The 19,575-nt window shown below is 54.9% G+C and overlaps 2 protein-coding genes across 2 annotated transcripts in view; one reads left to right on the top strand and one right to left on the bottom strand.

The window, feature by feature from the left end:
* Nucleotides 1–10,985, top strand: part of ARHGEF16 (Rho guanine nucleotide exchange factor 16) — a 13,906-nt gene extending 2,921 nt beyond the window's left edge. Inside the window, exons 4-14 of the mRNA XM_026085651.1 lie at nt 85–141; nt 555–715; nt 3,135–3,287; nt 3,978–4,107; nt 4,900–4,974; nt 6,176–6,268; nt 7,264–7,418; nt 8,595–8,804; nt 9,238–9,311; nt 9,991–10,092; nt 10,606–10,985. Of these exons, the coding sequence (XP_025941436.1) occupies nt 85–141; nt 555–715; nt 3,135–3,287; nt 3,978–4,107; nt 4,900–4,974; nt 6,176–6,268; nt 7,264–7,418; nt 8,595–8,804; nt 9,238–9,311; nt 9,991–10,092; nt 10,606–10,745 (1,350 nt within the window). The 3' untranslated portion in view covers nt 10,746–10,985. The remainder of the gene's footprint in view (nt 1–84; nt 142–554; nt 716–3,134; nt 3,288–3,977; nt 4,108–4,899; nt 4,975–6,175; nt 6,269–7,263; nt 7,419–8,594; nt 8,805–9,237; nt 9,312–9,990; nt 10,093–10,605) is intronic.
* Nucleotides 10,986–12,793: 1,808 nt separating this feature from the next.
* MEGF6 (multiple EGF like domains 6) overlaps nt 12,794–19,575 on the bottom strand; it is an 86,003-nt gene continuing 79,221 nt past the window's right edge. The window contains exons 28-36 of the mRNA XM_026085441.1: nt 18,953–19,081; nt 18,210–18,338; nt 17,914–18,042; nt 17,572–17,700; nt 17,058–17,186; nt 16,840–16,968; nt 16,179–16,310; nt 15,601–15,648; nt 12,794–14,950 (exon numbers count right to left, since the gene is read on the bottom strand). Coding sequence (XP_025941226.1) covers nt 14,883–14,950; nt 15,601–15,648; nt 16,179–16,310; nt 16,840–16,968; nt 17,058–17,186; nt 17,572–17,700; nt 17,914–18,042; nt 18,210–18,338; nt 18,953–19,081 — 1,022 coding nt within the window. The 3' untranslated portion in view covers nt 12,794–14,882. The remainder of the gene's footprint in view (nt 14,951–15,600; nt 15,649–16,178; nt 16,311–16,839; nt 16,969–17,057; nt 17,187–17,571; nt 17,701–17,913; nt 18,043–18,209; nt 18,339–18,952; nt 19,082–19,575) is intronic.

Below are 19,575 nucleotides of genomic sequence, written 5' to 3'. Positions count from 1 at the left end.
GCCGCGGGGGTCGCTAGCGGGCGCGCAGGAGCCGCCGGCGGGCGGCGGAGCTCGGGCTGACCGCTGCGCCCCTCTGGCTCGCAGGTGCTGGGCGCGGGYGTCCTGGAGAGAATATCCGCGGAGGAGCGCAGAAGGCAGGAGGTGAGGGAGGCCGCTGGTGTCCGGGGCGGCTGGAGCGTGTGCTGCRGTGACTGCGTCCGCGTGTCCCCCGCACGCGGCGGCTCAGCACGGCGGTGGCCTTGGTGGCCGCTGCTTGCGGTGACGCTGCTGCCGTTCCCGGCCCCTTCAACCACTGATGGGAAATAGCTGGGGAAAGGGAAGACACTGTAGTGATGTGGCCTTTTAATGAACGCCCGTCCTAAACCATACGGAAGTTACTGGCGTAGGCCGTGCCTGAGATGGTACCAGGGAATGCCGCGCTGTGGAGCGGAGTCCTTTCCAGCGACTTCGTTCCAGCCTGCTGTAAATAAGATGCAGCGAGTTTTAGCTCGCTCCCTGGTTCTGCCAGCAGTAAGTTTGCCTTGTTACATCTTCACTGCCATACCCTTATTCAGGCAATGTTTGAGATCATCACGTCCGAGTACTCCTACGGGCACAGCCTGAATGTCCTGGTGCACCACTTCATGGCGTCGGAGGAGCTGAAGGACACCATGACTCAGATGGAGCACCACCACCTCTTCTCCAACATCAGCGACATCCTGGCGGTCAGCACGAGGCAAGTGTGGGGTGGGACCGTGCCGGCTCATGGCCCGCAGGTCTGGAGCTGTTCCGCAGCTCCGTTCATCTGCGTCGTCCCTCGGACTTGCTGCTCAGTCGGGTGGCTGCAATCGGGCGCTGCCGGCTGGCCGAGCTCCCTGTGCCTGTGCCTGGGGCACCCTGCCCGCTCGGAAGTCCCTCCCGGGGTGTCCCGGCAGCGTGGCGAAGGYGGCGCCTCCCTCCGCCTCGGGGCTGGCGAAGCGGGGGCAGGTCGAGCCCGTAGCGCCGCAGCGCAGCTGCGAGCTGCGACGTGTCGGAGGCCTCGGCCTGCAGCGCAGGGGGTGCAACGCGGCCGAGCCGTCGCGGCAAGCCGCCGCTCGCCCCCACGCGCAGRCGCGCGGGAAGCTTGCTCAGGTGCCGAACACGGAACTGCCCGCTCCGGGAGCCAGCGTCGGCGCGGCCTCCGCTCCCCGGCGGTGGGGAGGGCGCTCCTCGGGAGCGAGCGCGCGGGGCCGTCGGCGAGCGGCGCTGCTGTGGGAAAAGCAGACGGGGGCAGAGCAGAGCTCAGGCCGCGCCGCAGCGCGGCGTGAGAACCGCTGCGGGGGCGGCAGCCTCGCGGCGTCCCGCGGCTSGCCTGGGACGGGACAGAAGCGGCCCTCGCGGGGCAGAAACGAACCTTCCTAGAGAGCTGAAACAGACTAGGAATCTAGTCGTGGTCTGGAGGCAGCAGACGCCCCGGGGATTTGGAAGCTCGYGGGTTGCATTCCCGTCTCCGCGACGGAGCTGCTGCGAGCCACGGCAGTCGTGTGGGCGTCCCAGCCGCRCTGAGCTGACCCTGTGCAGAAAGGATCCAGGGGCTTTTCTCCTGTGCAGGATTAGTCCTGGACTTAAGTCTCGGCAGCGTCCTCATCCACACGACTGCAGTGTGTGGTAGAATCAGCCTGAGCTGTAATGCTGCTTGACTGCTTGCAGCTTCCACGTGTATGTTTGCTTTCGATCCCTAAAAGGTCCTGTTTGTCCAAGGTGGTGGTTTCATGGGTTTGCCAAAAGCTGCGCTGAGCTTGGTTGAAAATGGAAAGGCGTTTGGCAGGCAAAATTGCTGCTCCTGGCTCTCTGCCTCACATGTACAAACACTCCTGCTCCATCCAATTAATTTTGATTTAATTTGCCAGTAGATGAGTTTCCTTGGACGTGATCAGCATCTTGAGATGTTATTTACGTGGACAGATAAACAAGGGAAATGGATCAGTGCTATAGTGAGAGACAGAGATACCTTAATGTGGGAGTAGGACAGAAGCTGCTTTCCCAGCCCTTTCCCAAACCCACTGTAGTTGTGTCGTAGGTGGGATGATGCAAACTTCACGCATCTCTGTGCGTCCGGTCTTTACCAGGATGGCTTGCTTGGTCAGCAGGCCCAGGAGGAGACTGCCGCTGCCCTATTCGGGGCAGGGGGGAAGGTGGGCGTCTCAAGTGTGCAGCATCCCACCACTACCAGGCTAGGGCCAGCTGTGTATGTGGAGAAATGTAAACAGCTGTTGTCAAACCAACTTTTCTGCTGTGACCACTTGGGAATAACTCCCAGGATGGAAACATCATTTTAGAGTAAATAATTCCAGGAATTGTTCTGCTTCAGGAACACTTGCCATCCTGGGATAGTCCAAATGGAGACCTATTTATAGCAAAGTTCACTCCAGTCTGTTTCTCTCTTTAGCCAAACCCCTGAGCTTTGCAGCTTGAATAGTGCTCTGGCCTGTTAGCCACAATTGTACAGCCATATCTTTAACTCGTAATCCAGAAAGCTTTTGCTACCCCAAACCTCTTCTCTGCTTCCTCAGAAATAGTTGGCTTCCATGTAAAATATTATCCTAGCTCCAGAGTTGAACTTTGTGGTCGGCAAAGGGATTCTCTGCAGGGCTATTGAATCTGGAAGTAAGGTGAAGCATGTGCCGGAGGTGAGGGGTGGCACTCTGGAGGTCACGTTGCAATGGATGGTGGAGGAAAATGAATGGAAAACAGTAGGGAAGACTCCAGTGCTGCAGCCATGTCATTTTCATGGGACCAAGAACATGCCAGGCTCCACATGGTTGAAAGGATTAAGCCACTCTTGTAAAAGAATAATCCCAAAATTGCTAAGGTGAAGTCGGGCAACGTTTTGTAAGTGGCATCTTCCAACTGCATCTTGGTTGCCACAGGGGGCATTCCCAGCTATTTCATGGGAAAACAACTGGTGTGGGGAGAACCGAAGAGGAACTGAGGTAATACAGCTGGGTTCCCAGTCTGTCACTCAACACTGCGGCGTATTCTGTGGAGCATATCTGCCCTTCAGCAGTGGTAAAGCTAGGAAAACTTGCTGTGAGAACACTGCGAAATCTGTCAGTTCAGTATGTCTTGCCCTAGCCAGTCAGGTAGTGAGATTATTTGAAATTCTCTCTCTTTAGCTTCTTTAAAGACTTAGAAAAGCGACACCAGGAAAACCTCCTAATGCCTGACATCAGCGACATTGTGGAAGAACACGCCTCGAACCACTTCAATCCTTATGTTAGTTACTGCTCCAACGAAGTCTATCAGCAGAGGACCCTTCAAAAGCTGCTGTGAGTACTGCTGTGTGCTAAGGCCTTGGGCTCTTCAATGAACTGCTTGCTGCTGAGCTACAGTGGCACTGGCTTATCGCAGCCAGGGTAAACAGGACCGTGAATTGCATGTGGCCCACTCTCCTGTGGCTGCTTCCTTCTTCCTAAGGAAGTGCTGTTTCCCTTCTGACGGAGCCATGAGCTTAGTTCAGCTTTTAGGCGTAAGTGAGATGCCTGTGAAGGGTGAAGCTAGACCTGTGTTGTGCTGTAAGAAGGATGAGGGAAGGGAATAAGTGGGGGTAATGCTACCACGTACTGAAGTCAGATGGGACAGCTTTGCTGTGAGTGGGGTCTTGCCGAGGTCAGTAACATGTATGGGGTAACGTGTTAGAGACACCTATGAAGGCTGTTCATCTCCAGATCATACYGGTGGTACATGTCAAGTTTGTGTCATCTGTGGGTACACCAGTGGCTTTGCCTGCCTTTTGGAGAGCTCGGCACCTCTAGTTACTTTTCCATTACCTGCTAATGGATCAGTCCATTAGCATCAATCCGTCCACAGCACCAGCTGTGTGCTCTGAACTCAACTGACTGCTGTTGAACACCAGAGGTCCTGCCCTAGCTGCACTGAATGTCTCATGTATGGAAGTCTTCTGGAAGGTCTTGGTGACGGAAGAACAGACCTAATGGAGGTTTCTTGTCCTCTTCCAGAGCCACAAACCCCACATTCAAAGAGGCCTTGAAACAAATTGAAAGGAAGCCAGAATGTGGAGGCCTGCCAATGATATCATTTCTCATTCTCCCTATGCAGAGAGTAACACGGCTTCCTCTGCTGTTAGATGTAAGTAAGCCGCACAGTGGCCTTCCTTGGCACCTCCGAAAAGGTGACTCTGTTATTCCCTTCATCCGTTTGCTGAGCCCAGGACAGCATTCTGCTTCCATCCCTCTGCGAGCTGAAGCTGGGATACTGACCTGAGCTTTTATTCAGGTTTTAGATCCAAACCGAGTGATCTACTATATTCTCTTCTTCATGTGGATGTCAGATATGTAGCCTAAACCTTTGTAATTAACACTGCTCCATTACCTGAGTGGCTGGGGCTCCAGTGCTGGATTAGGAAGTGGCCTTGGGCAGAAGACTGCCCAGACATAAGGTTCTTCTGTGCCCCCCATGCTGCATTTGGCATCTGGATAACGAGGGTGGGATAGCGCAAGCTTCCTGTTTGGTTAATGGTCCGGTGGCCTAGGAAGGCAAAGCAGGTCTTGCACAAGCTTCATTTGAATCCGCGGCACCTGGACCCAGCTGCTCTAGACAGCAAAAATGCTGGCTGTGGGATTTCTAATACCTCGTTCCACTCTGTAACAGCCAGCAGGTGTGGGAGCCAGGTGGATGCCTGGTGTGCGAGGTGACAGTGATGGTCAGGCATGTATCTCAGATGCTAGAGCCCCAGTGGAGAGCAAGCTCACAGCCACCAGCGCTGTTAAACCTTGCTTTGAATGCCCGTCTGTCCCTCTGCCTGCCTGACAGTTGGGAACAGCTCGAGAATTTGTCGCATCCTTAAATCAAAGGGAGGCAGTTGATGCACAGTTACTCTGTCTGGCAATATCACTAAAGCATATTATCTTGAAATTCTAGACTCTCTGTCAAAAAACAAAAGCATGCACTGCAGCATACGGAGCTGCCACCAGAGCTCTGAAAGCCATCAGCAAGGTGAGGCACAGCTGCCAGCTCTCCACCTTTTTCCCTTTCAGTGCACAGTTTCATTACTCTGGTCCCGCACCTGCCATTCTGCCCTCTTAATTTTCCTTCTTATATTGGATCACTTGAGATTTTTCTGCTCCAAATAGCTGTTGGATGCACCCATCTTCTCCCTTGCTTGTCTTCCTCCACTTGATCTTGTTTTCTTCCTTTTTCTTCATCATTCTTCTTTTCTTCCTTCCTTTTTGGCCCATCCTTTGTCCTTCCCCTCACTGTCCTCTTCTCTGCTAGTGCTCTCCCTACTTCAGAACCTCCCCTCGAGGTGATAGTGGACTACTACGGCTATTTGTCACATCTTTTGGTGCTTTAGGCAAAGACAGTAAACAAAGCAAACAGGAAAGGGTAGAGGAGAGAAGGAATGGAGGAAGCGGTGACAGTTGTGAACCTTGCACTGTTAGTTCTCCAGCTGTCTCATCTCCATCTGCTTTCCCATCTGGTTATCATTCAAGGTGATACGCCACGGCAGATTACTGCTACCTCTGTTTTGGTGGCAGTGACTACCTTTTGTCTCCCTAAAGACTGACTCTTGGCAACGTGCTCCTGCTGCCTGTGGTCTGTCCAGCTCACTCATCCGGCAGGTGAACAAAATGCACAAAAATCCCCRCTCAACCAGCTGAAGCTTGACAGCCCTTTCCTGGGTTAGAGGTACACCTCACTGAGCTACAACTGCCCGGGCGAGACAATGTGAAGGGGTAGAATGCCGCAAGGCCTCCTGTCAGCGATGTAAAAGGTGGTGGTGGTGTTTCACCTGCCTGTGGAAAGCTTCTGTCCTCCCCTCTTCTGCCTGTTCAGTCACTCACCCTCCTGTCTTAATCTCTTCTCTTCAGATGATTAATTCTTCCTCCTCTTATTGCTCCTTGGTTTTGGTGCAGTTTCACTTTGGTCCTTGTCCAAGCAGAGGAAACCTGCAAACTCTCTGCTTGAGTCCTCTTGTGGAAGGAAAACTTCCAGCTGTCTTTTTCCCAAACCTAGCTTRAAACCTCTTTTGGGACTCAACTGTTTCCCCTGTTCAAAGAAAAGGGTCAGCTGAGGTTTTTGAAGAGCTTGAGGCAGCCTGCCCTGCCTGATGCTTTGCCAGCAGTGCTTGTGCTTGTGCAGGGGAAGGGTTGTCTGAGCTTCCCGGTGTTCACTTCTTGGTGTTTTTCTTTCCTAGCTGGTTAAGAACTGCAATGAGGGAGCTCGTGCTATGGAGAGGACAGAGCAGATGTACACCTTGCAGAAACAGCTCGAGTTTGGAAAAATGAAGGTGAGGACTCAGGGAAGTGGGGAAAAATTCCTCTGGGGTGTGCTGTTAGTTTGTCGGGCCTGTTCTGGGACCCCTTCTGGAGAAGCTTGACCAGCTAAAGCTGGTCTGGCTCTGAAATAAGAGCTTTCATTTAACATTTAGCATCACTGTTGTCTTGCCCAAGGTGACCATTTTTGCCTAGTATGCCCTTTTCTGGGCATTTCCCCTGCAAGATTGGAGAGTGCAGTAGAGTAGTCCAAGACAGTCTAGTCTCCCTCAAGACTCTCCACTTCTCCTCTGCCTGAATCCGTACCTTTGTTTCTTGGCTGTGGGTAGTGAAAACGGCACTTGCCTCCTGGCAAGAGGAGGTTTTACTTGTGTTGACTAATTGGCAGTAATGTCTACAACAGCTGTGTTGTTGCAGACAAATATAGGGGGTTGTCTGTCTTTAAAAACTGTCAGATGTTGACAGCATTCTAGAGGAGTGTAGTGAAGTCCTGAAATTATTTGAATGTTGCCCTTTTTGCTGTTGCTCCGGGATGACCGAATAAAGCCTTCGACATTCAGAAAAGCACCTCCTGTGGCGTGGATGACAGAACCGAGCGCCTGTTTGTGCTCCTTACAAGGACCTCTGTCCTGAGCTCAGGCTTGGGGTAGCTCCAAGAGCAGGACTGGTCTGGAAAGCTGAAGAGAAGGTGGGAAGGCTCAGCTGCTGTGTTTTGAGGCAGCGGATTTCTAGGCCCGCTGGAGCGCTGCCACTGCGGGAGATCAACCAGTGTACTCTGAAAGGAAACAGTCAGGTCGGGCGGAGGGAGGATGTGAGAGTGGTCTGCTCCCCCGCATGCCCCCTGAAAACTCTCCTGAAAAAGGTGGCTCCTATTGTTTCAAAGTTCATAGCGTTTCCATCCAAACTGACCCTAGAATCTAYTATGAGTTTAGAAATAGCTGCTTGACTTGATTTGGCTTGCCTCTGGTGAGGCAAACACTAATTTAGGCTTCTTCTGGATCCGTTTCAGCCTTTTCCATTGATTTCTGCTTCCCGCTGGCTGTTGAAGAGAGGGGAACTCTACCAGCTCCTTTCAGAAGAGGCAGGGATCTTCCGCAAAGGCTCTGGCAGGGTTTGCTACCTCTTTCTGTTCAACGATGTCCTAATCATAACCAAGAAGAAAAGGTAAGACTCGGGGATACCTCTTTCTATCCCATGAGCTGGTTGGACAGGACCTGCMCAGGATTTTGTCCCTCAGTGGAGAGCTCTGATCCGCCAGAGCTGTAGACACTCATTGCAAGCAGGACTGAACTGCCAGTAACCTCCCTCCCATCGCTGGTTGGTGTGTTTGATATAGCAGTGGGATGGGCGCTTGTCTCGCTGCCATGCGATGTGGGTGCAAAGCCAAGGGGTGCCACGCGGTAAAACACGATCAGAACCAAGACAGCCTTCTGGCAGTGTCCTGGGTGTGCCTCTGATCCCTGGAAAGGGTGTCAGGGGATCAATGGATCACTTTCCTCATGCACAGAAGTGCTTCCAGCTGGTAGTAGATAAACTGGGAGACTTGTAGGAGATGGTCAGGCTGTAGTAAGTGACTTGAGTCCCCAAAGAGCTGACCTCCCCTCAGACCTAAAGTAGAGCTCTAAGGCTTAAGGACTGGATGGGTTAAAACCTCAAATTTCCCAGGCAATACGTAGCATAAGAAATTCTCAAGATTTCCCTCCTGTGGTCTTTATTCGAGTGTTTCTTTTTAGTCAGAAGGGAAGTGCCCAGCTCCACAACCATTCCACTTCTGTTTATCAATGGCCTACAAATTGCAGAGTAATGCTCAACCCACTGCACCTCAGTTCATATTTGCACTGTGATGGTCACTCCAGGGCCATAGGTGATGCCTGCTTACCTTTACTCATTAAGACCTAACCGTTTGGTGACGTTGCAGGTTAGCAGGTTTAGCAGAGCACAYGGTACTGAAGAGACAGTGGGCAGCTCGCAGTGTAGTGCAGCACCAACTTCAGTCTGTGGTGCGGCAAGCTGGGCTGAGCTATGGTGCAATAGTTGACGCATGTTGTTGGAGTGGATGAAGACCTGTTAAGCACCATGTATGGTATCTTTCATACCCTGAAAACTGGCCTAAGGAGAAAGGTGGGAGGATCAAGACCAGGGATTTGACAAAGGTCACAGCCTTCAGCATTCTGTGCTCCCAGGGAAAGACAGCTGGAACTTCAAGGCTAAGTAACGAGCGAACAGGAGATGGATTCGGCCCTGGCTCTGTAGCCAGTGCTGTGAGGAAGCTGGTTCCCAAGCGGAATATCTGCTCTGAGTGTGCACATGGCTGAAGTGCTAATCTTGTCTTTGCTGCAGTGAGGAGAGCTACACTGTAATGAACTACGCCACCCTGGATCAGATAACGGTGGAGAAAATAGAGAACATGGACCCACCTTCCCCTCCTCCTGGCAARGCAGGCACAAGCGGCACAGCCCGCAGCGCCGCGAGCGGGCACCTCTTCAGAGTGCTCGTGGAAAAGAACAGCGAGAGCAGACGGGAGGAGATTGTCCTGTCGGCAGAGACCCTGTGAGTGGTCCTGGGGCTTCCCTGCGGGAGGGGATTTAACAAGGCGTGCTTTCTTGCTTGCGGGATAAAGCCATGCGCTGGAGTCACCAAGGAGGCTTCTGCCAAGCACCCGTTTCCCTCTCGCCCCTCCTTATCCCAGCAAGAGGAACCTGCACAAGTGTCTTCCCTTGCTCCATTTCTCTCTCTTTTAGATTCCCAAACMATCTTCATATAATGCTTCCCCTGTGCAACTTGAGCAACATGGCTGAGCTATGTGTACTGCTCATGAAGCATCTTTACGTGGCCAGGGACTTGACCACTCTGAGTCTGATGGCTGTTCAGTCCGGCTTCCCTTGAAAGACTTCATCCTACTAGGAAGTCTCCAGCTACTGCTGGCAACATCCATGTGAAGTTGCTGTGGCTTTCTCTGTGATGTGGGCTTTCTCTTTGCCAGGAGCGACCGGGCCCGGTGGATTGCTGCACTGATGCACAGAGAAAAGGAAAAGCCTGACACCGTTCCTAAAGGAGGTAAGCTCTGCTGGAGGTCAGGCCTTGCTCTGGGGGGATTAGTAGGTACACTAGAGCCTGAGTATTTACTGAATACACAAGGCTCATACAGGTTTCTTTTTGTGGGTGCAAATCCTTCACAGTCTTGGATGGGCTAATCCCACATTTCCTTACTGTCCTAATCCACTTCCACTGGAGAAGGAGATGTGCACACGTATCGGCGAATAAGAAGCCTCAGGATACGACATCTTGCTAGTTAGGAACTGCCTCACAGACTTCTTCTCAGTCATAGTAAACCCTGCAGGTACTTCCTGAAAGGCAAAGCAAAAAGTCTAGGAGAGCATTAGACCATCAGTAAGCAGAGATTCCGCTTCCCATGCACGCGGAGGAAGGGAGGGAGGGAGGGAGGGGAGAGATGCGGGGAAGGGGGCAGAAAGCGAACGAGGAGCAACGGCTGTGGAGCAGCTTTGGCGACTGCGGCGCGAGCAGTGCTGGAGCGCCGCTGCGCGAGGGGCAGCCCTCCTCRTCCTGGCGTGGTGGCCGGGAGCCCCGGGAAGCTGCTGGGCTGCGTAGCCCAAGGGCGGCTGCAGGGCTGCCCGGCCAGGGCGGAGCGCTCCGGCGCGCTTCCTACTCGTGCTGGTCTACAGCTTAGTGCGGGTTTGTTCGCTCAGTCCCTGCCTTTCGCTGTTCTCCTCCGCAGATCTGAGCCAGGTGGAGATAACGCGGGCCTACCTGGCCAGACAAACGGACGAGATCTCACTACAGCAGGCAGACGTTGTCCTGGTCCTGGGAGGAGAGGACGGTAAGCGTTAGTGAGCGGGCGGCTCTGGCAGGAGAAGGCTTGGCTGTAGGCAGACACATGGTGAAGGGAAATACCTTCAGAGGTCCCAATGAACTGTGATTTTTAGCAACTTTTGAGAAGCTTCCACAAAGCCATAGCAGTTGGCAAGGCCCGTGCCCCTGACTGGGGGCTGCTGCTGCGGCCCGGCAGGTGACAGCAAGGCTCGGAAGGCTGGCTGAGCTGGTGTCGGCATGGGAGCCAGTAACAGCTGCCAAAGTCCTTGCTAGTGGCTCCTGCGTGAAGACCAACACAAGAAGGGTGAGGTCTGTGCTCCTGTACCTGGTGGCCACCACCGGAGCCCTYAAACAAATCAATAATCTCCATAGTAAACACTAAAGCGGAAACATGCTCCTCTGGACACCTCTAGCTGGCATCTCCCTGTGAATGGGAGCCTTGTAGATGTCTCCTTGCATACATGGCCCCAGAATCTGTTTATCCTTTCTTGTTGAATTAAGAGCTCTTTTCTTCTCCTAGGYTGGCTCTGGGGTGAGAGGCTCAGAGATGGTGAAAGGGGCTGGTTTCCCCAGTCCTGCGCTCGGCAGATCACCAACCGCATGGCTGTAGAATGCAACGTCCGCCGGATGGAGCGGCTGCGGATAGAGACGGATGTGTAGGTTTTGAGCCAAGGAAAGAAGCCTCTGTCTTGACTTGATTTCAGGGGTCTTCATGCCTCTGCAGACTGAGCCCACAGCAAGAAGAAACGGGGAGGTCCTTTCTTCTTGAATTTTTGTCTTGATCAGCCACAGGAGGCAGATCTTGTTGTTCAAGACTGGTCTTCGTAGCAGCAGCCACAGCAGTTAGTTAACATGAGACCTGGCATCCAAGCGCTCCTGGCCAACACTCTAGTTATCACCTGGAAGAGGCTTCGAGAAGTAGCCAAGGTATTGGCTCTCGTTCTTAAAAAAGAAAAATAAATAAATAAATAAACTTGACAAGGCTGTGGCCGTGCTTCTGGATTCAGAGAAGCGGCTCATGTTGCCAACTCTTTCCCTGTTGCCGTCTTGGCCATTGCTGCCCACCTTGCAGGTGAAATCATGTGGCCTAGGGAGAGCGCACTTGAATCAGGAATTTTTAGGAACTTAAATCTGTGTGCTAGGMTTCTTCCTTGGCACAATTTCTCTCCCCCTCACACTTTTTTCCCCCTCAAATTTTTCCTGTTTTCTTTCCAACACAGCTGTAGCCTCTGCAGGCTGAGGTGATTCCCAGTCTCTTTCAATCATTTGGTAAACTAGCAGGTGCCAAAGGCTGCTGCAATTGGAGTCGGTCTCATGGATTCAGTGCTAGGGCCAGAAATCCTATGTTCCAACCCTAGGGAAGGGAATTCATGCAAGGAGAGCAAAGCCGCAAGTGTAAAGGGCAACGCTGCAGTTCCTGGAGCTTTCCAAGCTCCTTATCAGTCTGTCTTCCCACCGGTCACATAGCAGCGAAGGGGGAGGACAGGCAGGTGGATGTGTCCAGAAGGAGCAGGGGGCTTTCAGTCCAGCTGAGGAAGAGATGTAATCAAGGAGCTTCAAACCTCAGCCTTCCAGTGTGCAGAAGGGTCATTTATCCTGCTTTTTTCCCCAGAAGTTAGTGCCTACAAGTGATTAAAGAAAAGGCATGGGACAGGCTAGTTGTTTTGTCGTAGCTGAGTAGTTTGTATTTGGGTTTTTAATGGGTCAATTTACTAAGTCCGCCGAAGACGTGGCAGGAGACAGGTCCGTGGCAGCTCCGGTAGTCGGCGTGCCTTTCCAAGGCAGTCCTCCTAACCCGAGGGACGCCGCTCCATGTGAAAAGGAGGTGAACGCTCTGCTTTTCCGAGTAGGACAGTTCACTTCGCCGTCTTGATTTGGATTCTGAATGGTAGCCTTGTTCCAACTGTTCGGTTTTGATTGGACTGTAAAGGGATTAATTACACTAACAATAAATTCTTGGATCCTCATGAAAAGTAAGTCCTTTCTGCTTGCCCAAATTAAATTGCACACAACATGAGTAGCACTGGTTCCTGAGCTTAATATGGTGGTGGCGTGGGATGTCCGTAAGCATTATAGCTCCTGTCGGATTGAAGCTAAGACTCAGATCTTTCCTGTTGCTAATGCTCAAAGGGAAACTTCTGACGGCAGAGTCTTTCTAGCCTCCGCTCGTGCTCAACATATGCGTGCCTTGGGAAACGTCCTTCAAAATAGGTGATTGCTTTTGTTTAAAACCAAAACCAAACAAAAGCTAAGCATCTGCTATGAGTTGCAACATATTTCAAGTGTAATTGAATGAGAGCTACAAGATAAATAGAAATTCAATCAGGCTTTCTGTTTATTCATCTTAACTGGAAAAATTAAAACGTGTAATCATAGCTAAATTAGAGGAGCTGGGCTCTGAAAACAGAGAAGCTAGCTAGAGGAAAACATGAAGTAAACAAACCGTATTAAGAAATACAAAAAGGGAAAAAAAACATGAKTTAAAAAATACAGGTGCAGAGCRTCGCAGTCCCACGCCGGGAAGTTACTGGAGCTCCCGGTTCCCTCCGAGCGGCTAGAGGAGCGGAGGGCTCGGAGCCAGGGCCGGGACGCTCTCCCTCCCCAGGGCCGGCGCGTTCCTGTGCGCAGGCCGCGGGAGACGCCGCTCGCCCCGGAGCCCGCGAGCCGCCGCCGAGCCCCGGCGCCTCCGCTCGGCTCCCTGCGCCCGGCCGCGGCCTGGAGAGTCGCGGGGCTCCGTGGCGTCGTCCTCGCGCGCTGCCGCCGTCCTGCGCGAGGGCGGCCGGGGGAGGCTCCGGCTCCCTTCTGCTCGAGACCTCTTCTCTTTCCAGCCAACGCGGGAAAGAAGCAGGCTCCTTAGTCTAGCGGCAACGGTCCTTTAAACGCACGTGTGACAAAACCCATGATTGTCTGGAAAGTCGGCGGCGAGAATAGCAGGATGATTCGGCGTCGTTTGGCACGTCATTAACAGGCTCTTCCTACTCCCTGCTTATCAATCATACAACATACAACCTTAATTACACAATTTTGGTCCTTCRCTACATACTTATATTAACATCATTTCTTCACAATCGGGGTATCTAATGCAAAAAATACTGTTAAGGAAGAAATAAAATAAGAAAGGCATTAGCAAAAAATTACAAGTTATATACAGATTAAAATAAATTCCATCAGGAAAAGAAACAATTCTTTTATTATTTTCAGTTGGCCCCTGGGGGAATAATTTAAAGGCCGAGCGCCTGGGCAGGGCTGTGCTGCAGCGGCGGCGGCGGAGGCAGGTGTGCTGGGGCAGGAATGGCGCGGCTCCTTCTCCGAGCCTGCTTTCTTCTGACGCCGTCAGCTCTCGGGCTCTGTTTACCCAGGAGCTTTGTGCAAATACACGGCACAGTTTGGGTTTCGCTGCCTGCTGGACTCCTTCTCGGGGGAGACTCGGCCGCGGCGTTCGCCKCTGCGGTAGGTGGCAGCCTAAGCTTTGCAGTGGTTGCACGCCTGCCGCCCGGCTCGGGAGCCTGCGCGCGGCCCTGCCCTGGGCCAGCGCTCTGCGGCTGCCGCCTTCCATCGCCCTGTCACCTCCCAGCCTCAGCTGCAATGGAGAAAAACAAGGCAGGGTCCAGGGTTGCGGAGAGCATTGCACAGGGACTGGCAGGCACCAGGCCACGGAAGAGCTTTGACTCTAGCCTTAAGGCAGCCCTGAGCATTGCACCCAGTTCGGACTGTCACTCTTCCGTGGAGCAAGCGCAGGTGGGCTGACAGCCGCCTAGTACGAAAGCAGCTCCTGAAGCCTTCCAAAGCCGGCCAAGAGCAAACTGCATTTYCTGCAAAGAAACGACTTCCTTTCAGGTAAGGGACCCGCTTTACTACTGCCGCGCAACATCAGGCTGTGGGCACCAGCTCGCTGGAAGCGGCGGGGTAAGGGCTAGGGGCGCACAACGGYGTGCGCCGGACACCTGGAGCAGAGGCTGGACGCAGCCTGGGCTCCTGCTGCCTCCCCAGCAAAGCAGGTGTAGTTCTGAAACAGTTCGTGCTTGGCAAAAGATGGGCGTCAACGGTTGCATGCGCTGGTGCAGTAACACAACCCATCATTCAGGTGCAGTTTCACCTGGAGACATGGCCTGCTTTAGAAGTCTGCACCGCTCGGAGGCGGTTGCCCAAAGGCCACGGCTCATCATTGCTGTGAGGCTGACTCAGGACCCTGCCTAAAAAAGCCTCCTTTGCCCCCATAGCGAACAGTAACTTACAATATAAGACTAATTGCAAATTCAAAAACAAAAAAAAGTCTCAAGTGATGTGGTAGTCTTCACTAGACATGGTTGTAGGAGAGCTGGGAATGTTCAGCCATCATTTGTGACGACACAATTGTACAGCGTCCCATAAATACCTTTACATAAATACACATTTTTTGACTATAATTTCAGACCTCCTCCCCAAGAAAACTCCTGCACCCAAAACCAAAAGAAGAGAGCCTGCAAACTCTCACGTGCTCTCCAAGACCACTAGGCACTGCCTAGAAGCAATAGCTTCCGAACCGTTCCTGCTAGCGCCTGGACAACAGCAGCCTGCCCCAGAGCCGGCACGGTTGCTCTCGTGGAGCGCCGTCGAAGGCCAGCCCAAGCCRGCGGCCACCTCCCTCCGGGTGTCTCTCCGAGGTGAATTGCTTATGATCGGCACGATTAGTCTGTCACAAAATGATAATCACTCGCGTGGCTTGTAAGCAAGGTCTCTGAACTGGTCGTTGGCTTCTTCAGGTGGCTGCTTGGTCACGTACCAAGGGAGCGTTCCTGGCGAACGACCGCTCCAGCCCTAATGCTTTACCAGCTGGAAAGCTCCCTTGGGCGAAGACGATCTGGCGAGCGTCCGGGGTTGCACAGCTGCAAGAGGAGCGGGAACAGAAGTCAGACCCGTGGGCTGCGCAGCGGCCACCCACTGCAGATTGCCTGCAGTTTTGGACGGGAGATGCTGCACAGCTAACCAGCAAGCCTGGCTGCCGGGAACGCCCTGCTGCCTTAGCACAAGCCAGCACGGACAAACGCAGGCGTCGCGCTCTCGGAGAGGCAGGCCTCCCTCCCCGCCACCGCTGCCCGCTGGTGCACTCAGCCAGCACAGCAAGAGCAACAGGACAAACTTCGTTTGAAGGTGAACAAAACAACAAAAAAAGCAAGAGAAAGAGAGCGAAAGAGCAAGCAAAAGAGAGAGGCCTTCCAGACTTCATGGAAAATTTGGTGGAAAGTGCCAGTGGCACGGGGCTGCTGTTCCTGAAGCCCTCTGCGCTCTTTTAACCTGCCTGGACCCCGGGCAGCCCCAGCCGCACTCGGTGCCAGGGAAGGCGCAGCTGATTTATTTGCCCGCGGCGGCTCTGGGCTCGGCCTCTGCGCCCGCAGCACCCGTCTCACCGGGCCATCCGCAGGCGGCCGCTTCAGGCTGCTCCCTAACGTGGGTTTGAAGGTGCCGTCAGAGGTGTCGCCCCGGGCAGCTACGGGGTGAAACAGGCCCCTCGAGCTTGCCGGGGTCTGTTACTGACCTGGCGCCAGGGACTGCTGCTCAGCTGCTGGCAGGTGCTGCACACCGCCTGCAAAAGAAAGGCGGCCTGTCCTTCCATCCCCGCTGCGGCGGTGCGGAGGGCCCAYGGGGAATGCCCTCCACTCCGAGCGGAGACCGTGAGTCAATTGTAATTTGGGCAGAAACAAGGGGTTTTGGTTTTTTCCTTCTGTTTGGGGCACTGAATGGGCTCTGAGGCCTGGTTTACCAGGATGACGGGCTTATTTGGGGTTATGCTGCTGACCTGCTTTATGTTTAGATCTCTGTCAACACCCACCCTGCAGTGCCATAAAGCTTCCCTCATGGCCAGGGTGACAGCAAACAAATCATACCAGATGGTTGTCCCCAAACACTATAAATCACAGCACCTTGGGAAGAGGCAGCTGGTTAGGCGCAGTTGCTGGTTTTAGTTAACAGTACCAAAACTAACTCACCAGGGCAGCCAGCAACGGCCAGAGCAAAGGTCCTACAGCGGCCCTGCGCAGCAGGTGCTTTGCTTTAGGATCCCACCACTGTTTGCATTCAGTAGCTACTTACTGGGGCGCTGAGCCTATATATTACCTTCGTGGCACGTAGGTCCTATGTAGCCGTTAATGCAAAGGCATTGGCCATTCCGAGCATTACAGTAGGAGCTGCTGGCGGCGCAGTCACAGGCGAGCGAGCAGTCTGGGCCGTACTTGTTCCCTCGGCAGTCTGCGGGAGGGGAGGGACGGGAGCTCATCAGGCTGCTGCAGCGTCAGCAGGTTCAGCACCTGAGCTGAAGCGTTCCTCATCGTACAATACGCAGTGCTTGCAGCGGAGGCCACGTGAAAGAGAGATAAGGCAGAACTCTTTTTGCCTCAAAAGACCCCCCCGAACCCAGAGGCTGCTCTCAAGCTCTCATTATTAATGTCTTACAGGGCGTTAGATCATCAGGGTACTCCTTCTGCATTTGATCCTCAGCCTTTTGACCTTGAGGATCTAAATAACAAGGGCACTGGGGGGGGGGGTGTTGTGGGCAGGGGAGATGCCTTCAGCTCTGACTACAAATAGAGGCTGAAGAGATGACTGCCACTGTTCAGATGCCATCTTGCTCTTCGAGGAGACACACAAGGAAGGAAAGCCCCTTCCGTGAGCTTTCATCGCCACCAGGAGGATTTGTGCATCCATTTTAGGACTGCATTTCCAGTCTACTCTTGCACGTGCCCCTTTTCTCACCTCCCCAAGTTGCAGCTGAACTCACCTGAACCACATYTAGCACCAGTTTTTCCAGGAGGACACAAGCAGCGGCCGGTGGCTGGATCGCATGGTGCATTTCCTACGCAGTCRCAGTAATGTCGGCACCCCTCGCCGTATGTCCCCTCCTTACAACCTGTTGTGAGAGGTGAAGTATGGCACACGTTAAAAGACTACGTTCGGGGTTCTGGCCTATCTCTAGTAAAGAGCAGCACTAAGAGGCACCTGTCTGACAGCGCTCTCCGTGGAAACCAGCAGGACACTGACACCGACCGCTTGCTGGGTCACACGTCGCTCCGTTGTCGCAGTCGCAGAGCTCCTGGCAGCCAACGCCATGGAAGCCCGGGGGACAGCCTGGGACGGSAGCCGGGGGGGGGGCTCAGTGGCGAGCAGAGATGGGGCTGACGGAGGCTCACCCGCGACGGCCCCTGCCGCAAAGCCGCCTGTGCGCCCGCCGGCGACAAGCGCTGAACGAACGGCTCCTCCACATCCAGGGGGCTTAACAAACCGRGCGCGACAACGCCGGTCGTCGCAGCCACGTCTGCGGCCTGCGAAGGGGCCGCCGCCAGCACGGGGGCTGCGTTTCGGGCGGAAGGGACGAAGAGACCCTCGGCACCGCACAGGCGTGCTGGCGAGCGCAGGGGTCGGCTCGTCTCCCTGTGGCTCTGCTCGCCGGAGCAGTTTTGGAAATGCCCCCTTGCAAAGGCAAAGGAGCCACGTTTGTGCCGCCACGACTTACTGTGTTCGCACAGGTGCCCGTAGTGGCCTCCGGCGCAGCGGCAGGCTCCCGTCGCCCGGTCGCACGTCGCGTTGTTCCGGCACGTGCAGCTGAGCCGGCAGCCGGCACCGAACCTGCCGGGCGGGCACTCTGCGGGAGCAGGCGGCAGCGGCAGAGCTCGTCAGCGGCGGCTGCGGCCTCAGCGCCGCTGGGGGCAGATCCTGCCCCTCGGCGGCACTTCCGCGGTGCCGCGACGTCATGAGGGAGCCCAAGGACCGTCACACGGCGGGAAGAACMGGGACCGAACGCAGCGTGAAGCAACGCTGAGCAAGCGCGCCRGTTACCGGGCCGGTGCGGGATTACCTAACTCACAGGACTTCCCCGTCCAGCCGAGGCCGCAGGAACAGGAGCCGTCGGCTGCATCGCAGAGCCCCCCGTTGCGGCAGGAGCAGCGCTGCTGGCAGCCCAGCCCGTACCGCTGCTTCGGGCAGCCTGCGAGGCAAGAGGAGGGCGGCCGTGGGCACGCGAGCCGCCGCCGCCGCGGCAGCAGGCAGCGGGCAAGGAAATCGGCCGGCGGCTCCTGCCGTAGGCCCTTTTCCAACCCGCCGCCATGAGACCGGCCGGGCGTCTTGGACCAGGAGCCGGCAGCTAGCATCTACCTTGCTCGCAGGCGGGACCGGTTCTCCCCGGAGGGCAAACGCAGGCTCCGGTGACGTGGTGGCAGGCAGCTCCTTCCCCACAGAGGCACACGTGCGCGCAGTCCTCGCCGTAGCGGCCGGCCGGACAGCCTGCGGAGAGCAGAGCTTTCACTGCCTCGGCATCGACTCAGCGACAGCACAGGGAAGCGTGCGTGTCTGAAGAGCAAAGCAAGGGGCCAGCGAGGGCTTGGTCGGAGGCCACGGACGCTCTGTGGCTAATGCACGACACGACCGGCAGAGGCAGCAACAAGCGCTGTTAAGTCTCCTTCGACCGGAGAAGCAGAGCGCTTTTAGCAAGGAGCCAGCAGCGCAGTGACGGCACGATGCAAAAGCCGGTGGGGCAGGCCTTTCGTAGCGAAGAAACCATTTTGGCACAACGGAAACGGAGTAAGAAAATGATTAAGAATAGCAATTAGATCAGCTASGACTCGTGTTCTCGCACGACGGCCGGCGCTACGTGCGCTGCCTCGGTACTCAGGCGGGGAGGGCACTGCCGGAGGCGCGGGGCTGTGAAGTGGCCCGGCAGCTCCTTCGGCTGATGAGCCCTGCGGAGCCAACGCGGGAGCCGGTCGCTGCAACTGGCTCTGATCTCCCGCAGCGTCGGCAAGCGGCAACCGGCCTACGCACAAGATTTGCAGAAGYGCCTCGTCGGGAGCAAACTCCTGCGGCCCCACGTTTCCCCTCCGGCTAATCCGCGCACTCACCGATGCTGCAGTCAGCGCCGACGTAGCCAGCAGGACACCGACACGTCCCCGTGGTAATGTCACACAGGCCCCCGTTCCGGCACCTACACGGCCTTTCACAGTTGGGGCCATACCACCCCACGGAGCACTCTGGAGAAAGAGGACGGAGCGACATCAGTGCCTAAAGGGAGCGAAGTGCAAACAGCCGCAGGAACCCGCCGCACGGACTCGCGCAGCCGCTGCATCAGCAAGGCGGCAGAGAGCTTTGCGAGAAATGGCTTGTCCAAAGGAAACCCGTGAGCGCGCTTTTAAGTGTTCCCCCGGCAAACCCGCCACCACCACCAAGGAGCTTTGCATTTTGCAGAAACTCTCTGTCGCTGGTACTAGCTAGCAAACTTCCCACAATTCCCAAATCCAAAAGGGAAATGGCAAAAAAATCTCGCCCGAGTGCACGAGAATGATTTTTGTTTACACGAACTCCTACTTGCAAAGTAGTCGGCAAGAGGCAGTGCAGAGGTCAGAGCCGCCGTGCGCCCGCGCACAGGGACAGGCTCCGAGAGAGGAGCAAGAAAGCGCTTGCTTGCACCCACTCGTCTCCCGAGCAGCCAGGGCTGGGCAACGGTTAACTACCAAAAAAGAACCCC

The sequence above is a fragment of the Apteryx rowi genome, unplaced genomic scaffold (genome assembly GCF_003343035.1).
Source record: "Apteryx rowi isolate R43461 unplaced genomic scaffold, aptRow1 scaffold_67, whole genome shotgun sequence".
In the NCBI taxonomy this organism is placed as follows: Eukaryota; Metazoa; Chordata; class Aves; order Apterygiformes; family Apterygidae; genus Apteryx; species Apteryx rowi.
This window is presented reverse-complemented; position numbering and strand designations above follow the sequence as displayed.